The sequence below is a fragment of the Leptosomus discolor genome, chromosome 10 (genome assembly GCF_034619465.1).
Source record: "Leptosomus discolor isolate bLepDis1 chromosome 10, bLepDis1.hap2, whole genome shotgun sequence".
Taxonomy (NCBI): domain Eukaryota; kingdom Metazoa; phylum Chordata; class Aves; order Leptosomiformes; family Leptosomidae; genus Leptosomus; species Leptosomus discolor.
This window is the reverse complement of record NC_141400.1, coordinates 24714444-24726203: the sequence shown is the minus strand read 5'-3', so window position 1 is coordinate 24726203 and position 11760 is coordinate 24714444. Positions and strand designations below refer to the sequence as shown.

Here is an 11760-nt window from a genome sequence, read left to right as displayed (position 1 = left end):
TGGTCTAAGCAGCCAAACCCCTGGCTGTGGCACCGCTCCCGACAGCAGTTGCTGACCTGCCAGATTCGACTGGCCCTTTCAAAGCCCTTTCCTTTGACCAGGAGAGCTGATGAGAAAACCACCTGCACATCAGAGTCCTTTACCATCGCTCCCAGGGCTCTGAAATCCTTTGTGATACTCTGCAGACGGCTCCTGGCTGTATCCCTGGTGCCCACATGAAACAGCAGCAGTGGGTAAGAGCCAGGCGGCTGTCCGAGGCTTGGCAGCCTCTTGGTGACATCCCTGGTACGAGTCCCCAGAAGCTTGAAAGCTTGAAGCTTCAAAGCCTGAGTCCCTTTGAACAGGGCCAGAACAGAATCAAGAGGGAGTTGAGGCAGTTCTGGCATTCATCTGACGAACCACAAGCACGGTTTTCATTTGGTTCTCATTAAATACTACCTTTTTACAAAGTGAGCTTAACAACTTCTGCAAAGATGGGGGATTTCTGCAGCTACAGGGGCATAAAGGATCTGGGCACGTTCCTGTCTCAAGGTCGGACTGACTGGCATGAACAGCCCAGAGCTCCGTGAGCCCTGACAGATGTGCACGTCTTCACTGGTACAAGTCATAGCGCGGCTCCGGAGACCCCCCGGGGAAATACACTCGTCCTGAGAACGACATTGAGCTCTGGGCCAACAGAGCCGCAGTTTGTTGGCGAGTTACAGGAAGCTGCGCTGGGTCGTCATCAACAGCAGCAAACCCCAGACGCCTCATTTCATCTACAAAACAGCCACCAGAAAAATACACCGGAGCAGCCCAGCACTCTGACATTGCAGACGCAAGTTCCTGGTGTCTCCGGAGCACTGAGCACACGGCCGAGGAACCTGGGTTTCCAGGAGGCCGGCAGAGCGCCTCCCCCCCGCCTGCCAGCCTCAACGGTCCGTGTGTTCGCGCTGGTTGAGCGAGCCAGGGTGCCGTGGGCCTTTGGGAGGAAGCCAGCTCTAGGCTGAAGGAGGACTCTGGGCTCCACAGCACAAACTGAAATGTCACCTTCAAGTGTCACACAATCAATTTCTCTACGGACAGCCTGCAGTTAACTGTTGCTACTTTGGTTTGGTAATTTTAAACCCGTAATGGGAGGGCCTGGTCAAGAACAAATGTTCTCTTCACCTGACTCTAGTACCTCCTCTAGAAGATTTCTGACCCCTGCTTTACAGCGTTTGGGCAAAATCTACACCTCCCTCAATACCACTAACTCAGAACAGGTACTGCTAATGTATGCGCCCATCAAGCTGGGAGAAGCAGACAACAAAACGCCACCAATTCACACCACTGCAGTAAGCAGTTTTGCAATTGCTGGCAAAGTTTTATCCAAGAGGTATCAGAAGAGCAAACCACAAGCTCCCTGTTCATGAAGAATGCTCTCAAGGCTGTCCTCCCCCAGTTGTAGAACATGAACTGGTGCATTACGCCCTCCAACAGATCAACGAACAAAAGCTGAATCGCATCAGCTGGGAGAGGTAACCAGCTCCCAGGCGACACAAGCATTAGCTGGGTACAGACCACACAGGAGCCTTCCACCCCCCCACAACGGTCCAGGGCTGCACGTCCCCTTCAAGTAGGAGCCAAAAGACAAGGAGGTCCCACAACAAGCAGTCGTGCACCGCAACCGCGTCCGTCTGGCTTTGCACTCGCAGCAGGCTGTCAACACCTCACCCAAGCACTCTTACTTTCGACAAAGCCTTTTTAACACAGGTTTTGCCCAGAATCTCACAGTACAGAAGATAAAAGGGAACTTTACATTTTATCTTCATTAACTCATTTCTGGGATGTAAAAGTTCCATTCCAAAATAACAAAGAAATGACAAAATACGACGTTCAAAGTTTATTAATGCAGAAGACTTAGAGATGAAACAAAATTCAACTCAAACGGGAAAATTTAGTACTCGACCACAACCACCACAAACTTGTGTAGTTGAGCTACCAAAGGAGTTACAGTAACGTGTTATTTCAAGTAAACTTAAGTCATAAAACATCTACAGGTTCTACTGGTGGTGGATTAAGAGGAATCTTCCCCAAGGTAAACTTTTTGGCTTTGAATTGTTCCACCTCTTCAGCTGTTAATTGGCTCACTGGCATATATAAATTTTCTGATGTGCTGTTACTTGTGACCGCAGAAGACGTTGATGTCACGTGATGTCCAGAGGCACTGGCAGTCTGTCCAAAACCAGCGCTGCCTGAATGGGAGGGAGAAGCTGTACCTGCTGCATTCGAATCTCCAAAGGCTGGAAATGGAGTGGTGCCTGAACGGTCCACAGCCGAACTGCCAAACCCTGAAAAACCAGTGGGGTTGGAATTCCTGGTGGTTCCAGAAGTTTGAAATGAGAAGGAGGCTGCAGATGGAGTTGCCAAGCTGCCAAAACCAGCAGAAGGGTGTACACTAGGAGAGGACATCAGTCCAAACGCGGGAGGATTAGAATCAGCAGAGGAGCTCCCCAGAGCAGGACGGACACGACTGGAACTTGTTTTAAAGGAGCAATCGCTGGCACTAGTACTGCTGCTCTTCACAGGAAAGCCTGCAACTATAACATTTGTAAGAAATCTTAGAATGTGCACGCCTGTGATGCTAAACCACTGCTGTATTTCAATAATGCAGAAGAAGAGAAACTCAAGAAAATGTTTCACTGTTGGTTCTTCATGCAGGAACTTACCTGACAACCCAAAGCCTGATGTTTGCTGTCCTCCAAATCCAAAGACAGGCAATGGTCGAGTGGTCGTCTTCTTCAATTCAGGTGGCTGAACAAAATACCAAAAGCATAAAGGAAAATTAGATTCCAAAACAGGGAAATGTCTTTCGATAAATACTTGAAGCAAAAATACAGCGGCCCAGTGCAAGGGAACACAACTCAGACCGAGTTAGACACCGATCGCTTTCATCACGACCCCGTGCTCTGGCAGCTACAAACAAAATGCTGTAAAGCCACACGCTGTTCTCTGTAAAACACTCCACAAACACAGATCTATCACAAGGTACAGGTTTTGGTCTGTCAGGCACTGGCCTGAACGCCTCTTCCAGCTCTCGTTCTCCTCTCTCCCTTGTTTCAGTCAGCGTTTCAGGACCCTCTCCCTGTCACTGCTGTGACTGGGTCTGTTCCCTCACCCTGGCACACCCAGCCTGCTGTGCTAAAGCTCCAGTGACACTCCTGCACCTTCTGCATGGAACCCACCAAGGGCTGGGATCATCGCACTAAACCTTGAACGCGCCTCACGCGGACTCCGCTCCAACCAGCTGCCTCTGTCTCCCTGACTGGCTTGAACTCCAGCATTCCTTTCCGACACATCTAGATTCACCAGTGTTTGTCACCTTCCCAGAACAGCTACGTAGCCAAAGAGCTTCTCTCCCCCCTCTCTACCCATTTCTCCTTCTGGCACCACCAAAATGCTCCATTGATCCTAAGATGGCCTGGAGGACACTGCTGGTCTCATCTGCTGCTGACACCTTGGAAGAGTCAACATCAGCACGTGGAAGAAAAGGTGGGGTGGACATTCGCCTCTCCCTAGACGGGCACTCGACCGGATCCCAGCCTCAAGCTGTGGTGACCTGCCCGTGGCTGGCAACGACAGCATTCCAAACCTGGGACCCAGCGGCTGCCTCGCTGACATGGAACCGTCCTGACCCGCTGCTCTTCTGAGTCACCTACAGGGTTTTACAACACCCGCCTGCAAGTCACTGAGTTCAGGACTCCACAGAAAGGTGGAGGTAAGACCCCCAACGGTGTTCACAGACTTTCACGGTCGCCGGCCTCAGGCAGTGCCAGAACATTCCGTCCCGTTTCTGTCGCCTATGAAAACCACAGAGAGGCAGAGCCGGGGCAGTTTGCAAACTGCCAGCGTTACTCTCTTCTGCAATTGCTCCTGACACCCTTTCTGCTCTCTCTGACGGGCCCTGCGGTGTGCCAGGGTCACGGTCAAGGTCTTCGTGCCACCAGTCAGCCCAACGCTTTCACGCCAGATGTTTTTCAAGGCTGCAGTGCCAGAACAGAACACATCCCAGCTGAGATTTTCAGAGCAGTTCACAGAGCTGGTGTCAAATTGCCAACAAATCCAGGAACCGCATGTTTCCACGTCTCAGCTACTGAGGGGCAAACACGGATGCCCTAAAAGAATCATGTCTGTCTGGCTGTAAAACAGAGCATCCTGCGATCTTCAAAGCAACACCGATCACCTACTGATGTGAAGTCAGCAGAAGTGCAGTTAAATACGCTGGTGACAGCCGACGCTTCTGGGGAACGTTTGCAAGATCTCTGCATTAAAAATGAGGTGGCACGTTACAGTTCTCACGTCTTAGAGATCTTTGCAGCAGAAATTAAGGTCAGCATTTGCAGCACAGTTTGGTGGGATGTGCCTAAAGAAATGTGAACCTAAGAAAAAAATTACATGGGGAACAGAAACATTTTACCTTTCATTAGCACTTACCAAAGCTGCTTTTGCTGATGCCTGTGAAGCTTTCACCTGGCACAGATGATTTTTCCATTGTTCCACTAACTGTTGGACAGAAAATATCTAAAAAGGGGGAAAAGAAAAGCCTGGGTTATTATTGGCGAAGACTTTAAAAAAAAGTAAAATAGCGATCTGACAACTAAAGTGAAAGATTTCTACAGTTAGAAAAGAAACTTTATTAGGCCAAGACGACAGGAGCTGAAATGTTTGTTATTAACACAGAATTCCTTTCCACTGCCCTTAAATTAACTTTTTTAATTCCTGGGCCTTTCTGAATCTAAGTTCTATCACTACCTGAATCAGGTGCTTAGGAAAAAAAAAAAAAACCACAACCACCACACACCAAATATGTCAGTTTTAAGGGTAAGAGAACAAACTCTCCAGCCCTTGTTTTATTTCTGCCTTGTCCACTGATGTGCTCACTTATTAAGCTGAAGTCCTAAGATTTGCCTTGGCTTCTCTCACACTTTCAGGAAAAAATGCCCCCTGTCACACTACTATAATTCAGGGCCCTTTAACAGTATCATCCTACAACATTCAGCTTTGCAGAAATTAACTTCCTTCAATCAAATCAGCCCCTTTAATGTGATCCAACAGATTACTGCAGGGAACATACACAGCAATAACTAGTGCCTGTGTCCGTCCCATAACTGTGATTGAAGTATTCAACAAGGAACTGGGAAGTCATTAAATCATTTACTTCTCGGGAATATAATATATATACGCAATACAAAAATATTATATATATATATATATAATATAAAAACATATGTATTGCTGCTTCTCTAGAAATGTATACACTCCTTTAGCAGTATCTGCTACTTTCAGCATTAATTCCCCGCAACAAAGGTATGTGAAAGTCCAAGGTCAAATAAACTTCCCCAGAGTTCTACCTAAAGCACTCCATCTCCAGCTAGAGCAACCCAACAGACTAAGAGCGTACAAAGGATGAGGCTTTGGAGACAGGATTCAAGTAACTTCTACAAACAACGCACAAGAGCGGGGCCAAGGCCAAGCCGAGGCGTGTCTCGGTTTAGGAAGCCCACACGTTGAACGGAGACTCGCTCAAGGGCTCTTGCCACCCGTTTCGGAAGCCCAGATCGGACAGGTTTAGCCCCTGTTCTCAGGCAGAAAGAGCAAGTGACGGCCGAGCACACAGACTGGCAGCTACTTTTGCAGTCTATTTGGTGCACAGGAACTTAAAAATATCTTGGCGTTCTGATCATCTCCTAGAGTTTGGTCATTAAACGTACAGTACAGAGTTGCCACCTGAAGAACAGACACAAGTCCCGTCTTGAAAGGTGTTCCCACAACAAGTCAGCATTTTTTAAATACTTACACAGCTTTGAATGTTGAAATTTGCTCTGCAGTTGTAACACTCCAGGCGCAGCTCTTCTGGAGACAAGTCGGAAAACCCTGCGAGGAGAGGAATCATCAACAACCTCCAAGAAAACATAGTCCTACTCCCAAGTGCCCTATATAGTCATGAAGAAATGGGCCTCGGTACCTCACTGGTAAGTCAGTAACAGCTGGAGACACAACAAGGATTCGGGAGAGAACTTCAAAGATGGGAATGTCCCAAAGGACTTTGCCACAACCCAATATTCCTTTCTGTGGCACCACAAGGCAAATCATCCCCTTGCAAATGGCTCCACAGAGGTACAGCAGCGTGGGCGAGTGCAAGAAACACCCTAAACAGCAGCAGGACACGGCAACACCGAAAACGTCACCTGCCCGAGACATTCGGCTCTTCTCTCATCGGGGAATAACATGAAAACATCCATTGTCCTGACGATTCCCAAATCTCCATGTCCTTCAGTGCACACTCGCTAGAAAACCAAACCAAACCAAACCAGAGCTGTAGGTGACATTATATGGTCAAAACAAAGCCCCCAGAAGCAATTGCCTAGTTTGAACCCAGAGTCAGATTCCATGAAGATGAACAAGGTGTGACACTGGTCAGAACAAGCAAGAGAAGCACTCGGTTCTCTGGGGGAAAAAAATGCACTTGTTTGGCAAGAGACGTAAACGTCCCTTCAAAGCATTTCACTTTATCATCGAACTGCAAGTAAAACAAACCCCATTTAAAAAAAACAAACCCAAAATACACAAAGGTTTTTTTTTGAAGCAGCATTTTCTAGGGTTCTTACTACATGTCCCAGATTCCTCCTCATGATCATGACCTCTGCCTTACCTCTTCAAGGCAGATGGCTGGATGACGTTAGTGTATCCTCCTCCTCCTCCTTTGCTAGTGCCTTCCACTGAAAAAAAAACCCAACAGAAGTCTTAAATCATTAAGATATTAAACAATACAACACCAACAAAAACGCTATTTTTCTGAATAGAGGAATAGAGTAACTATTCCCACGGTGGCAATAAGCAGCTTCAAAAGAAAATGTTGTTTTTTCCCTCAGGAGTTAACCTAATTATTTAGGGAGCTTAACCCAGCGAGTTACCCAGGGCAGCTCTGGAACCAGAGCTCACCGTGACCTCCTCCTCACGTCCCCACACCACCACCAACTCCAGCACTCCAGAGAAGAGGCTGTTTTGCTTCTGTTGCTTCACCAAGTAGCTGCTCCAGCAGAAACACATGAAGTTTAACCCCCAGGACACCGATGCTGGGGGCTCCTGCCTACACGGCTGCAGCAGAGGCTCTGCCGCACAGCACCGACCGCCCCAGCTCAGCTTGAAGACCTCGGGCGCGTCTGTGTGGGCGACAAGCAAACTCTGACCCTCCTTCCGCGGGCAGGAGCGATGGCGGCCGCACTGCTGCCCTGCCAGAGCGGGATCTGCCCCTTCCCCACCACAGCTCCTGTGCGCCGAAAGCTTCCGAAGAGCCACATCCAGCTGCAACTAAGCCAATCTTAGAAAGGTGCCACCCGCAGATGCCCGACGCTCACTCACTGCTCTGGGAAGCAAAGTCACAGAGTCACAGAATGGTGGGGGTTGGAAGGGACCTCTGGAGATCCTCTGGTCCAACCTCCTGCCAAAGCAGGGTCACCTACAGCAGGCTGCACAGGACTGCATCCAGGTGGGTTTTGGATATCTCCAGAGAAGGAGACTCCTCAACCTCCCTGGGCAGCCTGGTCCAGTGCTCTGCCACCCTCGGAGTAAATAAGTTCCTCCTCACGTTGAGGCAGAACTTCCTGTGCTCCAGTTTCTGCCCATTGCCCCTTGTCCTGTTGCTGGGCACCACTGACAAGAGCCTGGCCCCATCCTCTTGACATCTGCCCTTTAGATATTTGTAAGTGTTGATAAGGTCCCCTCTCAGTCTTCTCTTCTCCAGGCTAAAGAGCCCCAGGTCCCTCAGCCTTTCCTTGTAGGAAAGATGCTCCAGCCCCCTCATCATCTCAGTAGCCCTCCGCTGGACTCTCTCCAGTAGCTCCCTGTCCCCCTTGAACTGGGGGGCCCAGAACCAGATACAGCACTGCAGTCATGGCCTCACCAGGCAGAGCAGAGGGGGAGGAGACCTGCTGGCCACACTCTTCTCCATGCCCCCCAGGATACCACTGGCCTACCCAGCCACAGGGGCACATGGCTGGCTTGTGGGTAACTGGTTGTCCACCAGAACCCCCAGGCCCCTCTCCGCAGAGCTGCTCTCCAGCAGGTCGCCCCCCAGCCTGTGCTGGTGTTGCAGAAATCACCAGATTTAGGAATTTAGGATATTGCTTAGAAATCCCCTTACTTCTCCCATCTTGATTTGAATATCAAGAATTCTAATGAGTGGATATTAGTTGGAGAGACTAATGATTATTTTGGGAAGGTGAGTCTCAAATGCAATAAATGATCCAATGTAAAATAAAATCTGTATTGCCAATGCTGCTGGGATACCCCTGTAAAGTCCCAGACCTACGGTGTTTGTTAACCAATAATCTGTTGGTGGTTAGAAACAAGGACAGTGTGTTATTGTCCAAGACGTCTGCTAAACAGGATTTATGATGGTACCCGTTGTGTGTCATCTTTGAATCGTGACCAAAGCAGGTATAAACCAAGAGCCTACGAGCCAAGGACATGATCCTTGACCAAACATGGTCAATTCAAGGAGTGGTCGAGACCTCCGACTCATGGACCACCTACCCAAATTATACCCCCTACTCACAAGGGAACAATGGAAAACTGCGACAGAGGCTGCACGCCCATTTGCATCAGAAGCGAGAAGGGAGGAACCAATCATCGAGAGGATGATAATGAATATGCATTGTATAGACTGAATCTGTATGAATTTAATGTATAAATATTTGCTGACTGCAACGTGCAGGCGGACATCTTGGGGAAGGATCCCACGGCCCCGGTACGCGTCGTTCCTAAAGGACGTCTCTGCTTCTCTGACCGTGCGTGGAGAAGGTTTCCTCACCCCTGCAGACCTGCAGCGCCGCTGCGCGGGGTCGCTCCTCCCCAGGGGCAGGACCCTCCGCTGGCCCCCGTTAAGCCCCGCTGGCAAACGAAGCCAAAAGCAGCGAAGCCCCCGGAGGTGTTTCCCCCCGTTCTCTTTCTTGGGGCCCATTGTGCAGCGCCCCCAGCGCCAGAGCAGCCGCCGCCGCCGGCAGCCCCAGGCCAGCGCCACGGCAGCGGGGCCGCTCGGCCGCGCAGCTCCCGCCGGCAGCGGCCGCCGCGGAGCCCCGGGCTCGGCCCGGCCCGGCCCGGCCCCGCCGCTCGGCCGCCGCCCGCCGGGCCAGAGGCCGCCCGGGCAGCTGGGGCGGGTCCTGCGCCACCGCCCCCCGCCCTCCCCCCGCGCTCGCCGGTACCTCGGGGGTGCGGCGCAGAGGGGCCGCCGCGGGGCCGCTCCTTCCCGCAGCTCTCGCCGAAGCGGCCGCGGCCCCGCGGGAACAACTCGCCGGAGCGACGGAAGCGATGGCGGTGCCGCCCTGCCCGCCCCCCCCCATCCCGCCAACGTCCGCGCCGCGGGACGGGGCTGCGGCAGCGGAGGGGCGGGGGAGCGGGAGCGGGAGGCGGTGGCAGTTGGTGCCCAGCGCCGCCCCCCCAACGCCTCCATCACCCTCAGCACCGCCCTCAGCGCCACCACCACCCCACCGCCCTCAGCACCGCCGCCCTCAGCAACCCCCCTCAGCGCCGCCGCCCCCCTCACCGCCACCAGGAGCGCCCCCGCCGCCAGGCGCGGCGCCGCCATCGCCGCCCCGGGGCAGCCGCCGGCCCAACGGACCCAACGGCCGCCCGGCTGCGGGCAGGACGTTCCCGCGGCCGGTGGGGCAGGGCCCGGCTCCCCGCGTCCCGGGAGGCAGCGGAGCGGGTCCGGCGGCGGTGGTGGTGGCAGCGGGGCGGGAGGGAGGAGTGCCGCCCCGCGGAGCGCGGCCGGGCCGGGCCGGGAACGCGGCGAGGCGAGAGTCGAAGGGAACCGACGGCCGGGAGCGCCGGGACGTGAGCGGCGTCGCCGGGCACCAAGGCGGAGCCATCGGGAAAGCGCGGCCGGGCTGAGGGGGAGGGCGCGGCGCTGCCCCGGGACAGCCCGGAGAAGGTGGCCCTTCCCTCCCCTCCTCCTTCAGACGAGGTTTTCGGCAGCTCCAGAAGAACCAGCAGCTCCTTAGCCTGGGTGGCCAGGCCTCCCGTTTCCTTCCGGAGAGGGCCCACGTTATCCCTCGTCTTCCTTCTGGCGCTGATGGACCTGCAGCAGCTTTTCTTCTTGCCCGCGGTGTCCCTGGCCAGGTGCAATTCCCTCAGGGCCTTGGCTTCCCTGGCCTGACCCCTGGCTGCTCGCGCAGTCTCGGATGTATTCCTCCCAGGCTACCTGTCCTTGCTTCCACCCTCTGCAGACTTCCTTTTTTTATTTGACTCGACGCTTTTAAAGATGGAAAGAGTCGGTTCAGGCACCCTGAGCATCATTTTGGAGCCCAGTCTCATTCGGAAGCTCCAAAGCCTCATTTCTGCAGCCCAAACCTCACGGATGGTGTCCACAGCCTCGTTCTTACTTTCCAAACTCTTAGTTTTGGCTTCCAAAGCCTCATTTCAGGCTCCAAAGCCTCATTTTGAGGATCCAGGCAGGCATCTGGAGGGTCCAAGCCACATTGTGATTGTCCAAACCCTCAGCTGGAGGGTCCAAAGCCCTGTTTTGGGTATCAAAGCCTTAGTTTGAGGTCTCAAAGGCTTATTTTTAGGGTCCAAAGCTTGGGTTCTAGGGCTCCCAAAGCCTCGTTTTTATGCTGCAGACCCTCCTTTTAGGGCACAAACTCCTCTTAGGGCTCAAAGCCTCATTTTCGGCATGTCCAATGCCTCAATTTCAGCACCCAAAGACCCGTTTTTAGGCATGAACGCCCCATTTGCAGGGCCCAAATCCTCACTTTGAGGGCCCAAGCCTGGCTTTGAGCACATGTTGGCTTGTTTTAGGACCCACTGTTCCAGTCTGAGACTCCAAACCATCAGTGTTGGGCTCCAAAGCCTCATTGACAATGTCCAAGGTTACACTTTTAAAGGTTCAGGGACTAATTTGAAGGGCCCTGAGTGTAATAGGTAACATATTGTGCTTTGTTCATTAAACCTGTATGGGAAGGTATGGATGGAAGATTTATGTGCCCGCAAGTCTTGATAGCCCAACCGAAGGACATTCTTGCATAAGTCAACAGGACCCGTAGCTGAAGGGGTGGAGTAGTCACATTCCTGCATAAGTCAACAGGACCCGTAGCTGAGGGGGTTGAGTAGTCACATTCCTGCATAAGTCCACCCACAGGGCAACGAGGAAGACATTCAGCCTTCATCCTTACGATCACCAGGAGGCAGAGAAAGACCCCCCCCAGCAACAGAAGGAACGTGCCCAGAGTATCGACCTGATTGCGACATCACGAATGCAGGAAATGAGACTGTATATAAGGTGCTTACACGAGGCGGGAAGTTGCGAGCCGTTGGCGGAGCGCAGACTCCCCGGCCGCCCAGCGCTGCCTTTGTTCTTGTTCGCTTGCTAATATAATAAAATTCGCATTGGATTTTGACACTTTAAATTGTCCGTGTCTCTACCTATCACACTGAGTGTCATTTGGAAGCCCCAAACTGTCATTTGGAAGCTCCAAGGATTCATTTCCAGAATCCGAAGCTTGCCTGATGGTGAACACAGCCTTGTTTTTACTTGCTGAAGTCTTGGTTTTTGCTTCCGAAGCCTCATTTCAGGCTCCAAAGCCTCATTTTGAGGGTCCAAAGGGTCAGTTTTTCTTTGCCAAGTCGCACTTTCAGCATCCAAAGGCTCGGTTTTAGGGTCCGTAGCTCAGATTCTAGGGGTCAAAGCCGAGCTTCAGCTTGAGGCTCTGGCCCCACTGACGGGCTCAGCCGTGGCCAATG

The 11760-nt window shown here is 52.3% G+C and overlaps 1 protein-coding gene across 1 annotated transcript; it reads right to left on the bottom strand.

The window, feature by feature from the left end:
• Positions 1 to 2004: 2004 nt before the first annotated feature.
• LOC147414818 (nucleoporin NUP42-like) lies at positions 2005 to 9607 on the bottom strand. Its single transcript, XM_086470855.1, has 7 exons — positions 9225 to 9607; positions 6964 to 7051; positions 6214 to 6337; positions 5819 to 5895; positions 4456 to 4542; positions 2691 to 2775; positions 2005 to 2555 (listed from the first exon to the last, which is right to left on the bottom strand). Exons 1-7 carry the CDS (start codon positions 9605 to 9607, stop codon positions 2005 to 2007), a joined length of 1395 nt encoding a protein of 464 aa, XP_086326981.1.
• Between the last annotated feature and the right edge of the window lie 2153 nt (positions 9608 to 11760).

Coding starts and splice junctions, on each gene's coding strand:
- LOC147414818 (XM_086470855.1), bottom strand. CDS start 9,607: ATGGCGGCGCCGCGCCTGGCGGCGGGGGCGCTCCTGGTGGCGGTGAGG. Junction 7,052..9,224: donor CTCTGCGCCGCACCCCCGAG/GTACCGGCGAGC, acceptor CTGCTGGAGCAG/CTACTTGGTGAAGCAACAGA. Junction 6,338..6,963: donor GACGTGAGGAGGAGGTCACG/GTGAGCTCTGGT, acceptor TGTCACCTACAG/CTCTGGTTTGGTTTGGTTTG.